The 20,653-nt window shown below is 27.7% G+C and overlaps 1 protein-coding gene across 6 annotated transcripts in view; it reads right to left on the minus strand.

The window, feature by feature from the left end:
* Nucleotides 1-1,947: 1,947 nt before the first annotated feature.
* LOC127288896 (anoctamin-8) overlaps nt 1,948-20,653 on the minus strand; it is a 207,592-nt gene continuing 188,886 nt past the window's right edge. For all 6 annotated transcript variants that reach the window (XM_051316597.1, XM_051316598.1, XM_051316596.1 and 3 more), the window contains one exon: nt 1,948-4,660. In XM_051316597.1, coding sequence (XP_051172554.1) covers nt 4,162-4,660 — 499 coding nt within the window. In that variant the 3' untranslated portion in view covers nt 1,948-4,161. The remainder of the gene's footprint in view (nt 4,661-20,653) is intronic.

The raw sequence follows: 20,653 nt of genomic DNA on the forward strand, positions 1-20,653 counted from the left end.
TTTGTTTAAATTAATATTTATAAGAGAAAAATTACAAAAATGTCCAGAAGTTGTCACTTTTCTCACAATTTTTCAACTTTAACTGTTGTTTTCATCATTAATTTTAATTTAAACATTTTTTCTCTTCTAGCGCTATTAAAGCGTATTAAATTCTGCATCCAATGAGCCCTATTTGAATAGATTTTGTAAAAAATTAACTGAATTATTGTAGTTTTTCTCTTTACTATAATATAAAGAGTAAATTGGAATTCGAGATTTCTCATATTGTTTTAATGGAAATATTTCTAAATTGTTATTTTATACCCTATTGAAAATCCCTGTACAAAATCTTGTACAAGAAAATGTATATTTTCGTGCACCAGAATTTAGATCAAGATCTGGTATCAGAACTTGTACAAGATCTTGTACAAAAAAATTTATTAAATATTTGTATACAAGAAAATGTATGTGTTCTTGTACATATGCTTGTGCAGGTTCATGTACTTTTTCTTGCACCAGATTTGATACATCTTCTTGTACATGTTTATTTATGTCTTTAGTTAATAAAAATGAAGAACTTTAAAGACTGCGCAGTAGTTTTCTTACAACTTTACAGCTGCCCAATAATTCTTAACATACATAATTTAATGGTTCTAAGTTAATAAAATCTAAAATTTTGTTGAAAAAAAAGTTTTTTACATATGAAATTGTACAAGGACATGAACGGTTTCATGTGTAAATACATGTACATGAACCTGCATGAGAATATGTACAAGAACATGTACTTTTTCTTGTATACAAATATTAAATATATTTTCTTGTACAAGATCGTGCACAAGATCTAGTACAAGATCTGATACAAGAAGTAGAATTTATTTTATTTCTGAAAATGCAAAAAATGACAAAAATTAGTAAAATCTTCATAACTTGGAGTATTTTTATCCAATCGTGTTCGTTTATAGTTCATTTATAAAATTAATATTTGTTAAAAAAACTTATTGTTAGCATGACCAACATGGTATAAAAACTATAAGAACTTGACAAATACTATACATAAACAATTAAGAATGAAAAAGAAAAGAAAACTGTAATGTTCTTGAATCAGCTACTAGACCTGTAAAGAGAAAAACTACAATAATTCAGTTAATTTTTTACAAAATCTATTCAAATAGGGCTCATTGGATGCAGAATTTAATACGCTTTAATAGCGCTAGAAGAGAAAAATTGTTTAAATTAAAATTAATGATGAAAACAACAGTTAAAGTTGAAAAATTGTGAGAAAAGTGACAACTTCTGGACATTTTTGTAATTTTTCTCTTATAAATATTAATTTAAACAAAAACATCGAATATGAGCTAAAAAGCTCTGTTTCTCAGCTTCAAAATGAAAAAAAATTTTGAAATAGGTGCAGAAATAAGAAAGTTACAAAGGTTTTTATGCATAAACATACGTAAAAATGGTTTTCTGGCTCTAAAATGAAAATTTAGGGGTGTTTGGAGAGTTTTATATACACCATTCTTCTTAGTTTTTTGTGACCTACAACCTCCAATAGGTTTCATAAGAAGTTTTTTTTAAAAAAATTTTTTTGTAGCACCGTGTAGTTTGCAAAAATTAGTGCCAAAGTATCAAGATTACAAAAGTAAAAGAATTGTATAAAAAATTTTTATATTTACTTTAAAATATAAGTTTAAAGTATAAGAGTAGCTAAAAACTTTTAGTTGTTCAGTCAGTGAAAAATATTTTTAAGAACATATAATATACTACAAAAATGTAATAATCTTTTTTACCAACTCTTGATATTGACCAGTTGAAAATTTCTATTTTTGAAGAAGGAAACGGCTCCATCAATCTTTTTTTATACTCTGGGATCCTAAACTTACTTTTTATATCTATATTCGTCATACCATATTTCTTTCAGTGTATTTGAATTTTTTTAACATTACAATCTAAAGGTGTAATCAAAATTAATAAATGTTTAATTCTTTATTTTTTGTAAAATATAAGTAAAGAATATGTCATTTAAATCAGACATCAAAAACGAGTATCACAAGAAGCCAGTTCTACGTTAAAACAAGGGTAACACTTTCAAACAGTTTTCAAGTCTCTGAACTGTTTTGTAATTCAAATACGTTATATAAATCAGATTCACAATAATTCATATAGAAAAAAAATCATATTTTGAACTTAAAACATAATTTAAAATATTTAGTAACAAATTTAAAATGTTAAAAACTAAGAAAATAGAAGAGAATTTTACCAAATTGCATCAGAAGAAATAAAAAAGAAAATAATAAATAATTGTAGGATAATTATGTACACGATAATTTGTAATCATTTAGTTTACTTTCTAAGTAAAAATTTCATCTTATTTTACTTACAAAAGATGTGCCTCGTGTGGAAGCCACGCATAGGTTTTGTATAGTTTAATGTTTTGTCCCACACATTCGCCTGATAAATTAGTACTTTAAAACATCTTTTTATATGTGGCTTAAATTATAATTTTATGAAACAGATATTTCATTTAGTTTTTTTTAAGTACTTTAATTTATTTTACATAACCTAAATGAAAATTTTTGCAAAATAAGATGAAATAAATAAAAATCTAATTAAATATTTTCTTAATGTTCATGACAATATAAATTATTATCAGAGCGATGTAAAGGACAAATTATTTTAAAATGTTAAACAGAAACCGGTAACGAACTGGATGCATTTCCTTATCCGTTTGTTTCCGGCACATGTACGATTTGAATTTCTTCACTTGCTCATTAGCAAAGGGGCAGTACGCTTTCTATCCCGCATTGCAAAAGTATACTTCGCTTAACCCAAAAATAGGTCAGAATTTTTTAGGTTAAAAGAAGTATAATTCCGGTTTAAGGATTTGAAAAATCGACAAAATTGTTTTTGATGAAACGTCCTAATATCTAAGCGTAATTTATTTATTAATATATTAATTAGATAAAATACTTTCGGTATTAAAGTACCAACAAAAAGTATCTTTAACGACATAATAAAGATACAGATGGATGTTGAATTCAAAAATTAACTTCTTTCAAGACATAATAGTTTAAAATTTTTTCCAGAGGTATTCAACTCGTTGGAATCATAATCAAATAATTTATATAATTTACAAATATTAATAATAGATTTTAACCAAGTTTGTCTGCTTTTGATATAGGATTTGGAATTAAAATATAATAATTGCAGTTTCTTCAAAATAATTCCATATTTAAATTCGTTCTGCTCATTGAAGTATTTTATTCATGTATCAAATTAGGAAATTGAAAGTTATATGTTTTCAACAATTTCTTTTTTTATTCAACATTCTTAATAGATATACAACATTTTTTTAAATATAATAATTTATACAAGCTATATTAGTTAAGGATTCGTACGATCCTTCATGTGCGGGAAATTTCAGTGTAATTATTGAGCGTTTTCAGTAGAAATTTTTAAATTATTAATATTATTTTTCCATTCAGTCCAATTAATAACATTTTTTCAGCACTATTTAATATTCTTTAAATTACTATTGTGGGATATAAAACGTATAGAACCAAATATATTAAGGATAAGATTTAGATTTCTATAAGGAAAAGGCAAAAACCGATTTTTATCCGGTTTCTGTTCGGCATTTTAATCAATGCACGTATGTCGCAATCATGATTATTTTGCTCACATAAATACAATATTCTTTTCGTGTTAATCGACTCACTGCAAAACCATACAGAAATTCATACCGTCAACTAGGGTAACGCTAGAACTATATTTTTATTCGAATTATGCTGATATTTAATAAATAAGTAAAATTTTCTTTCTAATTAAGAAAAAAATATTTTTTATTAATACGTAGAAAATGCTTGATTATGGAAGTTTTTTTTCATTTCCAAAATTTTTTTCATTTAATGTAACTATATTAACATTGTCAACAATACTTCATGTTTTATCTTTAATCATTAAATTTATCAAAATGATTTATTATAAACATTTAAATAAATTAAATATGTATCATTTAAATAAATTAAATAAGTATCATTTAAATAAATTAAATATGTATTTTCTTGTCATAGTATTATCCCCTGAATGCCCTAAAGCTATCCTAGTTGATAAATAAATTTCTATTTGGTATATTGTACTGTATTTCCAACCAGTTGGCAGAAAATAAAAAAAGCTTGTAATTAACTATTGATTCATCCTGCGGACTTCCATGGCGGCGATGTCATCTACAGAAATAAGTTTTTCTATTGGAATACATGACAGTTCACCACCAACCATTTGAGGTTGTTGCCACCTGGCCTCTTTTTCTACTTCTTTAGCCTTTACCTCTGCTTCCCTCGCTCTTCTTTCTTTTAACTTTAAAGAAAATATTGCAACTGATCTAGCTCGTTTCATCAAACTTTGTTTAACACGTGTTTTCTTTGCTTCTTTTTCTTCTTTCGCAGATTTTTCTTCATCTTGACTAGATACTGTTTTACTAGAGTCTGAAGCACCTACGGACTCTTTTTCTCCATAAGAAAAATGTTGGTGTGCACTTGATTCTTTTGAATGATGATGAGATGGATGTTCTTGTTGTTGATAATGTTGTTGTTGAGATTTATTAGCTGTTTCTTTAACTGTATCTTTGTCAGGTGAAACTCGAAATTTTTTATTTCTATGTGCTAAAGTCCATGGCAGTGCCGACCTGGAAATATAACAAAATGGTATTCAAGACATTTATATAATTTTTATACGGAAAATAGTTTAAAGAAATAGCATCTTATTCATTTCATAAGACTGCAGTAAAATAATGAATTTTACAATTTAAGCTGAATTATTTCAAATATAGGGATATTCATCTTGTTTCAATTTAAGTCAAATTCAGAAATGTTAATGTTTGTTTGAATACAAAGATCTGGGTTAATTTACTATTCTTTTGGGATACGAGAGCGATACATATGAGAGATTCTTTTTCAATCGCCCCAGCCCAAAAAGTCAATGTTCTGGGTTTGGCTTCATACTTTGGTAAATTGTTCTCCTATATGATAGTAATAAATCCCTAAAATATAAACTCATTAAAAAAATATTTGTAGAAAGTAGAGGGGGTTGAAGTTTTGACGTTAAGGGTAACATTGTCATTTTCAAATCCGTATAACTATGACAAAAGTTAATGGATTTTAATTTATCTATAATGAATTTTAATGCATTTTTCACGTACTTTTCAAAAATGTATACGAAATTAAAAAAAAATTTTTTGACCCCTTTTTTCAAAATCAACCCTTATTTTTCGATTTTCACCCCTTCGGGTATTTTTTTTTATTATTATTTTCATTGGAAAGCTGAGGTTTTTTCCCATGAGCTATGTAAATACGAAAATGGGACAACAATAATTTTGTGAGAAACAGAATATTAAAGTAGGCGGTGCCGATAAGGGGTATATTTGGAGATCATCTTTGAGGATTTAGGTAGGCACCGCCTAATTTAATATTATGTTTCTCACAAAATTATTGTTGTCCCACTTTCGTATTTACATAGCTCATGGGAAAAAACCTCAGCTTTCCAATGAAAATAAAAAAAAAAAAAAAAAATTCCCGAAGGGGTGAAAATCGAAAAATAAGGGTTGATTTTGAAAAAAAGGGTTCAAAAATTTTTTTTTTTAATTTCGTATACATTTTTGAAAAGTACGTGAAAAATGCATTAAAATTCATTATAGATAAATTAAAATCCATTAACTTTTGTCATAGTTATACGGATTTGAAAATGACAATGTTACCCTTAACGTCAAAACTTCAACCCCCTCTACTTTCTACAAATATTTTTTTAATGAGTTTATAGTTTAGGGATTTATTACTATCATATAGGAGAACAATTTACCAGAGTATGAAGCCAATCCCAGAACATTGACTTTTTGGGCTGGGGTGATTGAAAAAGAATCTTTTATATGCGGAGGTCTTGGGACGGAGTTGCCTATTTTATAAGAATTAACCTTTGTTTGACACACTGGGGTACAAAATACCCCACGTTTTTCCATTCTTACCCATTTTTCTCGAAATACCTCACGTTTTCCAATTTTTTAAAAATACTTACTTTAAATATTCTACTATATAACTTATATAGTTTTCAGAAGATACCTCTCAGAATATGTAAAAAAAATTGAAGTAGATATATTTAATATTTTATTTTTTATGATGATTTTTGTCGATGGGGTACAAAAAACCCCAATGTGTCAAGTATAATACTCAGAAAAAGTGTGTCAAGTAAAGGTTAATCAATAATTTCTTTTGGATTTGGGCCCTTTGTCGATAGAGCAATTTTTGTCTTCAAAATATTGAGATATTCTGGATTGTGATATATATAATTGCACTTTAACAAATAATCCAGCGATACTTATCCGATATTGAGACCAGTTTTTCAAACGACGCCTTCATCCCACAACGGAGTAAAATAATCACCGGCTGGATAAGTTTTTATCGTTTTTTATATACTTCAATGCAATCTTTTTTCATTTTTATATCAGTTTTGATCCACTTATCCTCCCTTATAATTGAGGATCATCTTCATATGATTGTAATTCCATGGTTTTATATTGATTGATTAAAATATATAATTTATCTAATTCATTCGCATATTCTCATATTTTTTTTTATTATTTAAATTTATATTAAAATTTCTATTTTTAATCAATTTTCAAAGAATGGTTAATTTTTATTATTTCAATAATTTTGTTTTGTTAATCGTTATAAAGCAAACTCATAAATGCTGAACAAAACCAACATTATTAATCTATAATTCGAAGTATGGATGTTTATAGTAGGGGAGGATGGGGCAAGGATAGTTAGTGGCTCTATTGCCTATACGGCTTCTTTAAAAAGGGCACTATTCTTCATATATACTTGTTTTAACACCAAAAGACGTCAAGAAAAATTTGATCTTGATGCTATATCATTTGTGGAAGCTACGTGTTTATTTGTGAAAATCTTATTTTTTCTAAAATGTCTCAGTTCTGTTTAAAACACTGTTTCAGATATTAACTGTATTACAAAATTGTAGTTAAATAAACAGGCTTTCGATAGTGTATAAGAATTAACATAACCTTATCTTCTGTCAAAAACTTATTTCGACGCCTCCTGTTCATATAATGCTTATTGAAAAGCCAATGTAATACAATTCTTATTCAAGATTTTGTGGAATAAAAGTCTTATTCGAAATTTCGGGGAATAAAAGTCTTATTCGAAGTTCCGGGGAATAAAAGTCTTATTTGAATTTCCGAGGAATATAAATCTTATTCAATGTTCCGTGTAAGAAAAGTCTTATTCAAATTTTCATGTAATAAAAGTCTTATTCAAATTTCCGAGTAATAGAAGTCTTATTCAGAATTAAATGCAAGAAAACTTATTTGCTGTGTCTATATCAGCAAACAAAGTTCACTGTAGCAACAAAACGTTCGCTCCCACAGCAAACTTTTTATATGCGTGCCTGCTATATAAAATTTTTTATTTGAAACAAGTAAATAGTTATTAGGCTCTGGAAAAATATATTTTTATTTCATTCAAATAAATTTTATTTGGCACAAATAAATGTATAAATAAAAGATATATAGATTTATATATTCACATCTTATATATTACATTGCTTTTACCAAATGATAAATTCTATTATTACAATAGTAAATAAAAGATTTCTCTGAATGTGTAAAAATCCTGTTTGAATAATATGGTTTCTTGTTTCTCCTTTTTCAAAATCTAAAAAATTAAAATAATACTAAAAATGTCAATTTGATATTCCAAGAAATTTGTTGTTTAATTTTTATATATTTTTTAACACAATTTCTACACGGAGAAAAATAGTCAGATAATCTATCCAACTCGTGGGACCCTGGAGCGTCATCCTAAAATTGTTTGGAGGGACTATTTCTTGGATAATACAATGAATTCGTCAGCTGCTGTAGCTCTGCAATAGTTAGGACATCTTTTTAATTAGATAAGGTATCCACTAATTGGTAGCCATAACCAATTAATTGAATGGCTCTCTAGAGTCCACGAAATTGGATATATTATGGAACCATTTTTTCGCGTGATAATCCTAAAGAATTTTTTTATAATTTTAATGTAAATTTTCAAAAATACAATTAAATATTATTTTATAGGGTTACCACAAAAATTTCACTTAAATTTTCCCTGACATTTTCTTGAATTGTAAATATTTTTTTTCTATAAAATTTTTTTTTCTATCAAATGAGATTTCTATAAAAAATTGTGTTTAATAAAAATTCCAAAAAATAAAAATTCAACAAATAAATTCTGCTAAGTGATTAATCGGTTGGATAAAATGACGATTATTTATTTATATATTTATTTTCAGTTTACGGGTAGTATTATATATTATTCCTGACTTGTTGTAGACCTGTTTTAAATGTTTTAGTTTTAACTTATTTCCATTGATTATAATAATAGTGTTATTATTATTAATAATAATAATAATAATAATAATAATAATAAAATAAATATTTAATATTAATAACAATAAAATTCATCTTTATTTAAACTAATTAACAGTTTTGTTAACAATAAAATTTTCCATAAATATTAAATAAATTGTGAATTACCGTTTAAAAATTGGTAAACGACAAAACATGCAAAATAGAAATAGAATTTTTTAAAAATTGGTAACAGTGAGAACATAAATTAAACACGCAGTGAATAATTCTTTTTAATCTGTATTATTCTTCCTCGTCACTCGTGTTTTGTTCAATTATTACTTTCTCTTGAAAAGAGTTGTAATAATTATGATATTTGGATGGGATGATGTTATTTAGGCACAAAGATTTTAAATCCTTCAATTTGGCAGCAGGAAGTCCTTGGTAACTGAAGTAGGCTTTTTTAAGATCGTATTTCTTTACATTGACGTTATTCTTTCCTTTTCCAGTCACAAGTGTTTCCAATTCCATTTTGAATGATGTTTTGTACTGCAGTTGGTTACAGTTTTCTTTTGAGACTGATATTTGCTTTAATTTTGAAATTGGCACTTGACATGTTTGTTGTTTATTGTTTTTTAAAATAGTTTTCCCCCAATTCATTTGAGATGACAAATCCTTGAAATCAAAAATCATATTGTAATTAACGATTATGACTTCATAATTTGGTTTCGTTAATTTGGCCCCTTTAATAATGTTGCACCATTCACTGAGACTGAATATCCTTTTACCTTTTGCGTGTTTTTCTATCATAGCGTGAACCGAATCTCCCTCGTTTTGTGTATGCCCTACTTCAAGAAATGAATGCCTAATGTTGACATTAAATCTTGAAGAGGCATAAACAAACATTGAAAAAACGTTTTTGTTTCTATTTTGACCTGCACAATTATCTGACCAGAAGAAAAAATCTGTAATTCCTTCAGATACTTTTCTCTCAACATAATGGAGCAAGCAGCTAGCGACTTCATTCGAACCTTTCCGTGCATCATCTTCACTCCAAACATAGCAGTGAGCAGCATGACGTCCAATATCGTATATTGTAAAGTTATAAACGGAAAGTTTTCGTTTATAATATAATGAACTTGCCTCAGTTTTTGGAGTCAGCAAAACCTTCTCAAAATCAAAGGTGGCCATACATAAATATTTATTTTCTTTAGCCATTATTTTTTCTTCATCTTTTAATTTTCTGGACGTTTCCTTATTTTCAATATGAATATTGTATGTATTTGATAAACTCCTTTTTTCCTCCTCTGAAGCATTTTTGAATTTTTCACAAGTGTCGCATTGGTCTTTTTTTAGTTTGAAAAAACCGATATTAAATTTTGTATTAAAAACATCATAATAATGATGTTTTGTAGCCATAGGTTTCTTCTTCTCAGTCATCCAATCAACATACATTGTGTACATTTTGCTTAAACTTAACATCTCTTCTAAATATTCTCGGTTTGAATCTTTTCTCGTATAATGGGAATCCACTCTTGAAAACATATTTATTTGTCGATTAAAACTGAGTCACCATTTCGAAATTTTTTGAAGGCAGTATTAATAGTCTGTTTACTTATATTCAATGTGTTTAGGAACATTGATTGACACACAACTATTTTCTGATCTCTTTCATTGATGCTATACGTTTTGCGGTAAATTCTTTCTTTTCTATCTGGATTATCCAAATTACTGCTTTCTGAGACGTGTCGCAAAATGAAATCATATTTTCGGGAATGGTCTGCTATGCTCCAGTATTCTTCAAAAAAACATTTTCTTGCTGACTCGGAAATTTTTGTTTTACATTGGAATCTACATTCAGAACCACAAGTTCTTTGAATAGAACGTGCTTCAACATTTTTTTTTGTTGAACGTGAAGTATATTTTAATCCTAGATTTACTGACTTTTTTGTGACATTTACTTTCCATTTTTCAGGATGACATAATCTTTTTCTTGATTTTGGCTCATCTGGTTCTTCGATCGTCCTTTTCTCTCCTTTATCCATAGATTCACTTGAATATTTGTCAATATTTGAATCAATGGATACTTTTTCTCCATAGTCTTTAGGAATTTCTATATCGTCATCTGAAGATAAAAAAACTTCTTCCTGCACCCCTGAAGACTTGTTCCAAAAATCCAAATCAACCTCCAAGTCATCATCATGATTTAAAAGTTCAGTGTCATTTAAAAAATCGCCGTTTACAAAATTAGAGTCCTTTGAAAAAGTAGACAAATTTGGGTTTAAGAAATCAAAATTATCATTTGAAAATGAATTGCTCATATCAATTTCGGGTATTTTATTTTCATTATTTTCTGGTATCGGTAGCTGACCACATAAATTATTATTTGTCTTGATTACGATGTTTCCTGAATCCATATCAAATAACTTATTCATCTCTTCAGATAAATCTGTATCGAAAAATGTTAAAAATTAATATAAGTTTACATTAATTTTTCTTATTTATGGGACGCATGAATAAGTTCTAAAATTAATTTGTTAAAATTTCCATTTCTTAGAATTTTCTTTTACCGAATTTTTATTTGATCGAATTATTATTTGACAGAATTTCTTTTCAACTGATTTTTTACATTACAGAATTTTTATGTAACCGAACATTCACTTGACAGAACTTCTATTTAATCGAATTTTCATAAGCTCGATTTTTTAATAAACAGAATTGCCACTTAGACGAATTCTTATTAGACAGAATTTTAATAGAAAGAATTTATTTTTATCCGAATTTTTATTTTTTAGAATTATTATTTCACAGAATTTTCATTTCATCGATTTTTCAAATTACAGAATTGTTACTTAACGAAATATTCATTTAACAGAATTTCCTTTTGATCGAATTTTTATGTGTCAGAATTTTCATCTTTTCGAATTTTCATTAAACAGACAATTCATTTAAACAAAGTTTTATTAGGTAGAATTTTAATAGAAATAATTTACTTTTATCGGAAGTTTCATTTCTTAGAATTATTATTTAGCAGAATTTTAATTTAATCGATTTTTAACATTGCAGAACTTTTACTTAGTCGAAATTAAATTTAACAGAATTTCTATTTGATCGAATTTGGATTTGTCAGAATTTTTGTTAATTCGAATTTCCACTAAACAATATTTATTTAGACGAATTTTTGTACGACAGAATTTCCATTTCACTGAATTTTTATTTGTTTGAATTCTTATTTGAATGAATTCTCATTTGAAGGAATTCTTAAAACGTCGAATTTGCATTTGTCCGAATTTGCAAATGGTCGAATAAGCATCCGGCAGAAACGATTCAGCGCGAATTTTAAAATTAACCAATCATAAATTTCTTGATAACTTCTGATTGGTTAATTTTAAAATTCGCGCCGAATCGTTTCTGCCCGATGCTTATTTGGCCATTTGCAAATTCGGACAAATACAAATTCGACGTTATAAGAATTCTTTCAAATGAAAATTCGTTCAAATAAGAATTCGTAAAAATAAAAATTTGGTGAAATGGAAATTTTGTCATACAAAAATTCGTCTTAATAAATATTCTGTTTAATGGAAATTCGAATTAATAAAAATTATGACAAATCTGAATTCGATCAAATAGAAATTCTGTTAAATTAAATTTCGACTAAATAAAAGTTCTGCAATGTATAAAATTGATTAAATTAAAATTCTGCTAAATAATAATTCTTTAAAATGAAACTTGCGCTAAAAGTAAATTCTTTCTATTAAAATTCTACTTAATAAAAATTCGTTTAAATGAATAGTCTGTTTAATGGAAATTCGAAAAGATGAAAATTCTGGCACATAAAAATTCGATCAAATGAAAATTCTGTTAAATGAATAATTGGATAAGTGACAATTCTGTAATGTAAAAAATCGATGAAATAGAAATTCTGTGAAATAATAATTCTAAAAAATGAAACTTCACATAAAAGTAAATTCTCTATATTAAAATTCTGTCTAATTAGATTTCGTCTAAATGGCTATTTTGTTTAACAAAAAATCGAGCATATGAAAGTTCTGAGAAATAAAAATTCGATGAAATAGAAGTTCTGTCAATTGAATGTTCGGTTGTATAAAAATTCTGTAATACAGTAAAGCAGATAAATAGAAATTCCGTCAAATTAAAATTCGGTTAAAAGAAAATTCTATTTAATGAAATTCTAAGAAATGGAAATTCTAAAAAATTAATTTTAGAACTTATTCATGCGCCCCTTATTTATTTTGGTTAATTATTTATTTATGGCAATAAATTATTATAAAAACGATTTTTAAATATATATTTTATTGTTGTCAAATTAATGAAAAATTATTTAAGGAAAGACAAAATTTTATGTATTACAAGATTTTATGTTTATATTATATTTTTATTCCAATTATTTTATCTAAATTATTTACCAGTTGAAGTAGATGCTCTTGAATCCATTTCAAATCAAAGTATATTTTGGAATGGTTAATACTGTATTCTCACATATCTACACAAAAAACGGTAGACGTAAATTTTAACTTAATTACATTTTATTTCTTAAATTAATGATTACTTTTTGAATAATTATTGATAAAATTTCACATAATTTTATAAACTTAACTTTGTTAACTTTTTAAACTTCGTAAAAGAATTATAATAAAACTGAAGGTTTATAATCATAAAATGTATTATAATATTTATTTATAAGAATAATTTAAAAATTATTCATTAAAAAGATGAAATTGTATATAAGAAGAATTTTAATCATATTTGAATTTTACTATAAAATCTTATTTTACAAAGTTCCGTTTTTATAATACAAACCAGCTCAATTAATATGTTGAAGAATCCGTAAGAAATCCATTTCTCTACCTAATTGTTCAGCATTTTTAAAACTAACGAATTTTCTAACAAAATATCACAATTATATTATGTAGATAATTAAATAATTATCTCTTCAACAAGATTATGGAATGACATTCCGTTCTTTGTCAATTGTCAAAAAATGAAATTAGGAGCAAATGAAATTCTTTTTTTTTGACAATATTGACAAAAGACATAACATGCAGTAATTTAGATTTCAGAAAATTTTTTAATTTTTTGATATTTTTAAAACAAACTTTAGAGAAATTTCTATTAAATAAATTAATTTTATGCTGACTATTTTTTATGTAAATCTATCGGAATACAGTATTAACCTATCAGGCCTTCCTGAATGAAGTGAATTTAGGAGCAATCTACTTCAACTGATATGTAATTTAAAGTAGGTTCATGTAAAACATAAAATTTTTTTTTATTAACAAGAATTTATCAATATTGCGACGACATAAAAATAAAATATTTAAGTCATTATTGTAATAATTAATGGTTAGAAAAATAAATCAATGATGAATAAAAAAATAAGATAAATTTAAATTAACTTTTACCATTTTTGCATACAAATTTATCTTAAGGAATAACAGATTTCATGTAAATTGAAGAACCAAAAGAATTAATTTATACACATTTTTACACATTTATATGTGAACAGAATCCAAAATATAAAATAAAGATATTTCTGTTTCAAATAACTTTAAGTTAATGAACGGCAACAATTGATTAAATAATACTTCGAAAAATACTGATCGGAAAAAAATTTTGCAAATTTTATGCTTAATGGATTTTGCATACGTTTTGCTTAATTTTTCTGCTAAATTAATTTTACCAAATCAATATTGCAAAAAATTTTGCAGTCGTATAATTGATTTTGCAAAATTAATCTGACAAAAACAATCTTGCAAAAAAATGTCGCAGATTTTGTGCTTTATAGATTAATTAATTAATTTTGCAAAAAAATGTTCTTAAGTTTATGTATTGTAGACTGATCAATTAATAAATTTTGCAAATTAATTTGGAAGAGAATATAAATTTTTTGAAAGATGCTTCAATAGAAAAAGGTACCAAGTACAATTTTCAGATGTATAAGTTCCTCAAGACTCTAGAAAAAAAGTATTCATCGAATCAAATATTAGCGAATGTGCAAGTGAACCAATACCAGGAGAGAACCAGAAAACCAGAAAAACCTATAACATAAAATCTTTTGAAACAAAACAAATATATTTAAAAATTATTTTCAACTTATTTATATATTAAACCTCAATCTTCTACGAAATATTGAATAAGAATTTTTTTGATTGCAATCTTAGAAAGGATTTGTTTTTTCTCGCATTTAATTCTGAAAAGAAATTTTATTACACGAAAATTTGAATAAGACTTTTATAAATCGGAACCTTGAATAAGATTTATATTCCTCGGAAATTCGAATAAGACTTTTATTCCCCGAAACTTCGAATAAGACTTTTATTCCCCGGAATTTCGAATAAGACTTTTATTCCTCGGAAATTCGAATAAGACTTTTATTCCCCGAAACTTCGAATAAGACTTTTATTCCCCGGAATTTCGAATAAGACTTTTATTCCACAAAATCTTGAATAAGAATTGTATTACATTGGCTTTTCAATAAGCATTATATGAACAGGAGGCGTCGATTTTCCAGTCTAGTGATTAAAATTTTTTATAAAATAATGTGCTATTTTAATTTAGTACTTAATAATAAGTATATTTAATTAAAAAATATTAACAAACATTCTAGAAAAATATAACCGAAATGTGTAAAATTTAGACAGGGTTATTTGCTATAGAACTTTAAAATTTAACACAAATGTAATTATATTTTTCCAGAAAGTTTATAAAATTAAATATTATTTCACATGAAGTACTTTCAATTTTCTTTCTTATCTGTGCTATTTTTTAAATTTTATAGTGTAAAAATATAAAACTTCTTCCTATGGTTTTAAAGTTTTGAGAAATTTTGATGATTGTAAACACTAATAAGTAATTCCACAACCCTTTAAGGACAAAATTTTTTCTTTAATAATGCATGCTTCCCCTCATGGGTGCTCTCATGGAATATCCTCATGCATTCTATATGGATTTTCACGTTTGCCCTCATCTTGCCCTCATGTTTGCCTTAATGTTTTTTAATCATCAATATTAATAATAATAATTAGTAATAAATAAGCTTAAATTCTGAATAAGCTTAAATTATGAATAAATAACATATTTATTTACTAATTCTTCCATTTCTAAATTAAATTACTACTTTAATTGAATTTATTAATTAACGTTCCAATTATTTAAATAATATTTAACTGTAATTTTTATTAAAAACGCGTTTTTCATTGTTGTGAATCATTGTAAACATTTATTTTTTGGTAATAAAAAAATATTTGACTTTTGGAATTAGAAAATTTTGCTAATCGATTATGAGGGCGATCCATGCGGGCCCCTACGATGGTCCTCATGTATCTTGCCATATGTGAGTGTGTTTTTTTCAAAAAAGTGTAAAAATATTTTTATTAAAAATTTGTTATTTTTTGTTCTGAAACATTGTGAGCATTAATTTTTTGATAATAAAAATTTTTTTTTGACTTAGAAAGATTTTTGACTAAGGCAACCGTGAGGGCAAACAGCGGGGTTTTGCAAGGTGCCCTCGTGTAGTACCACAATTTCGAGGTTCGTTTTTTTAAAAGGTTAATTAATGTTTATTTCAAATGCTTCAAAATGTTATTCAATCCATTCTGAACTAAACTTTTTTGATCAGAAAAAAATTTTTTTTTTGACTTAGCAAAATTTTTGACTTGTGAGACAACCGTGAGGGCAAACAGCGCGGTTCTGCAAGGTGCCCTCGTGTAGTTCCACAACTTCGAGGTTTCGTTTTTTTTTTAAAAGTCAATTAATGTTTATTTCAAATGCTGTAAAATTTTATTTAATGCATTCTGAACTAAACTTTTTTGAGCAGAAATTTTTTTTTTTTGACTTAGAAATTTTTTTGAGTAAGGCAACCGTGGGTGTTTTCGGCGTTCACTCAGAGTTAACTCTAGAGTTAACAGTGGTGCTCAATGATATTATCTTTGAAAATTTATTTACCTAAATAAAATAATTGATTTTCTATTTTCATCACCCTGAGTTTGAAGTTAGTTGTCCTTGTTTGCTTATTTTTTTTTAATTTATACGTATTTTTTGTTTTTCATTTAAAAATGGAACATATTTTTGCTACCCATAAACGTGTTGTTTTTTTAAAGTTTATAATTTTCAAATTTTTCATTATTTCCCTAACTTTAATTAATCTGAATTGTTTTAGAAACTAGATTATTTATTTTAATTAAAGTTGTTTTTTATAAATAAAAAGTTAAAATAATTTTTAATAAAAATAAATTTTTACGTTTCAATTTACACTTTTCAAAACAAACAATCCGTACACAAATTTTGTCGGCCATTAAAGGTTAGGGCTGACCCTTTTTCTTTACTCTCGCAAGAAAACAGAGTTAAGTCTGGGTCATTTAGTAATAAATTTTTGGGGACTTTTATGAAATCTAGAAACAAAAAATTTTATTTTAACATTACATTACTAGAATAAAAGGTCTGTTTCACATGTTGTTACAATTGCAAACCCTGCGCCAATCAAAATGAATCGTCTATGCCAAATTGCCAATCAACAACGTTCACAACCAACAGATGAACTGAAAATCAAAATTTACATTTGAGCACCACTGCTAACTCTAGAGTTAACTCTGAGTGAATGCCGAAAACACCCCGTGAGAGCAAAGAGTGGGACCCTCATGGTGCTCCCGTGAATTCGTCCTCATGGATCTTCCACGTTTGCCCCTGTAGGGGCCCTGAAGTCTGCACACTGCCGAATAATCATTGAGCGCCTGTATATAGGCTAACGTTGTAAGGTTGTAAGGTCCGATTAACTTTGATTCAATTCAGTTACAGTTTTCAAGTTTTTCTTCCTAATTACCTGTTTTCGAATGTGAGAGATACTGCCGAATAATCATTGAGCGACTGTATATAGGCTAACGTTGTAAGGTGTCTTTCTTCCGATCTGTAATCGGTAATTCTCGTAATTGGCATGGAAAGCAGAAAACAAAATGGCTAAATCCGATCTTATTCTTTCATGCAGCTCATCACAATTAAAACATATCAGAAACTGTAAAACCGGATATCGATTAGTTGATCGGTAAAATCATTCAGGAAAGTTACGCTAGGGTTCACAAAAGTGACAACAACGGCTTTATTCATACATGCGAAAAACAACTGCGCAGCCATTAAAGATTTTGATTGTAAACTGTAAGGAAAAACTGAAGATCTTGTTCGAAAACACGAGCACGGACTCGTTGAACTTGATTTCTTTAGTTTCCATGAATAATAATAATAATAATAATAATAATAATAATAATAATAACATAAGCATGTTCTTGTACATATTCTTGTAGAACACTCAACACATGATACAATACTTATAGAGCATACACATAAAACTCGTCAGTTAATCTGTGAAAAGGGAAAAATACATGCTTTCTTACGCGCATCATTTTTCGTGAAAAATGGCGTCAACTGTGAGGTGTAAAAGCGCGTAAACTAGACATTTTTTTTCTTTCCTAAAAAGTTTGCAAATCATTTCGTGATATGGTGCATATCATGTGTCCTATGATGCATATAATTTAGTGTTAACCAGAAAGTATGCATAATAAATACTAAAATATCATCATTGATAAAAATTGATAAAGTGACTCATATAGTTGAGAGTGATTTCGAAAAAGTTTTCTACGTCAACCCAAAAATGGTGTCAAAAGTAAATTCGATAAGAAAACCATATTCTTCTGGAAAATTGTCAAAAGTCATGACAAAAAATAAAAAGCATCAATCACGACCCAATCAGCACGAAAACTTGCAAGAAGCTTGCTGTTCAAGATTGCAGTGCAAATATGTAGCAAGTTTGGTACAAGCAACAAAATGTCCTCTTGCGGCAAGGTAGTTAAGCAAGCTTGTTGCAAGCTTGTATAATCATAAAAAAAAATTTTCGAAATATTTTGTTACTAAATATACATAAAGGGCATCCTGTTTTGGAGGTTAAAAAATTTATTGCGCAGCTGTAGGAGCTTCCGTTTACAACTGCGCATCATGTTAAGTTTTGCAAACTTGCAGCAAGCTTGCACGAAAGTTGCCCTGTAAGCTTGACGTTAGAGGAAATTTTGTTGCTTGCACCAATCTTGCTACATGTTTGCACTGCAATCTTGCATATCTTGCAGGACAAGCTTCTTGCAAGTTTGTTGTAGGTTTTCGTGCTGATTGGGGAACAACATCAAAGAGTTTGCGTTATCGAGCAACGTAACCACGCTAAATTCAATTTTGAACAGTCTTGCACCGGATACCTTACACAAAGTCTCCGCAGTAGCATTACAAAAAGCAAAGGGCAAAGCAGCAGCAAACACTGAGCGACCAAAGCAAGATGACTCAAGTACGATGGATCCAAACAATACGTCATATCAAGATAATGGTAATGTAAATATTAATTCTATTAGCTTATTACCACCCTATTCTGAGACAGAGAAAACTTTGCAAAGCACACATACAGACACAACTACTAAGAACCATTTAAATGAAAAGAAAAATAGACATCAGTTACTCAAAAAAACTTATAGGGTACAGGCCATCATAAAAAATCTTACACTAATATGTCATATGCCGAGACTCGTCCAAACCACAACAAAATTCCTGAAGAAAAGGACAGTGAACCAACAACAAATAAGAATAAATAAATGTTCAAATAATTTAATCAAACCCGATGTATCGTTTTCTTAAATTCTAAAAAATATTGAGCAAATTAATAAATCAGAAAATGTCCCACACGAAAACACGAATATATTTAATGTCAAAAATGTCGAACCTGGTAATTGCAAAACGTCTATAGATTATTCGAAACAGATATGTACTGTTGAAAAAGACTCGAAGACTACATGTGTATTACCAAGAAACATTAAAAGTTATGTAACATTGTTAAAAAAAACTTTTTACCGTTGCTATCATATAGGGTAAATTTGCATTTTGGATCAGGTAAATCCGTTGTTTTGTTTAGGTTATTTACCCCGAGATTTCTCGGGTCTTACCGTAGTGGGGTTAAAGCTTAATAATATAGATACAGAAATCTACTTATTCGAGGTTCAAATATGCTAACTCATTATCATGAACTATAAATAAATCCTTGATTTCGCGATTTATAAATGTCGGGTTTATAATTTTCTTCACTATAAATAAAATTAAAGCGTTGAGGTCTTTGACAGCATTTTAATTTCTTTTCGGGCAAATGACTATTCGGGAGAATTGATGAACTGTAACCACTGTAAACTAACAGTATAACTGTAAATCAAATCACCTAAAAGTTAGGGAAAAATAATTATAAATTATTTTCACTTCCTCCTTTAATAGTAAAGACGCATTTAGAACACTTTCTAAATACTGCACAATACTTTGCATGAAGACTTGACTAATACATTCAGAATTCAGGAAGCTAATGATCATGTCGTCGGCTTTCTAATCGAAGTACAACTCTTTCTCAGGTGGGAAAGTGTTCCCCACTTAACAATCTTACCAAACATAGTAAGGAGAACAGAAAGTCTCACGTCACCGATTTATGTCACTGTTTACTTTACTTGATAGAGAAAATCATGGACCTAAGAATATATGGACGGAGTACTATCTTGCGGGGCATGCGCCGACAGACGTAAGCGGGAACTAATGTATCGCGGCCATATTGGTCGGAGAAACTATTTTAGGGTTCTGATTGGTGACGTTGAAATCGTCGGAAAATGTAAACATGTGCAGTGTATTTGACACATAACCTGCTTAGTTGTGAAAATAAATATGACTAAATGTTAGGTTCAATGTGAAAATCATGAAGAACAGTGTAATAAAAAGTTGTAAAAATTATATTTATAGAAGAAGAAAAATAGTGGAAATAAACAGCAGGTCGGAGAGGAAAATCACTTTCCACAGGTTAATTATTTTAAACAGTAATAGTGAATATTTTGAGGTTATGTTGTTAAAAAGATTTTAAAAATACCATTATATTATGTAGTCAATTATTTCTATATAATTTAATTATTATATTTAATACACCTATTTCAATAATTTTTTATAGTATTAATTACACAGCCCCACAAAAAAAAGTGTCATGTACTTTTGACCGGAATACCCTAACCCTATGTATTTTGACGCGCTGAACACGAATCCGAAGTCCGTTTTGCTCCATCACGTCAGGATTTTTTTCTAATCTCAAAAACCTGTCGGATTTTGAGAAGTAGGCGATTTTTTTAAAAATTGATGTATTAACTTCAAACTTGGTATCTGGGGGTTTTTTGTGTCGCTGATTACGAATATGAAGTTAGATTTATAAAATGAAAA

The sequence above is a fragment of the Leptopilina boulardi genome, unplaced genomic scaffold, assembly GCF_019393585.1.
Source record: "Leptopilina boulardi isolate dan_hultmark-lab unplaced genomic scaffold, ZJU_Lbou_2.1 LbouV2_397, whole genome shotgun sequence".
Lineage (NCBI taxonomy): Eukaryota > Metazoa > Arthropoda > Insecta > Hymenoptera > Figitidae > Leptopilina > Leptopilina boulardi.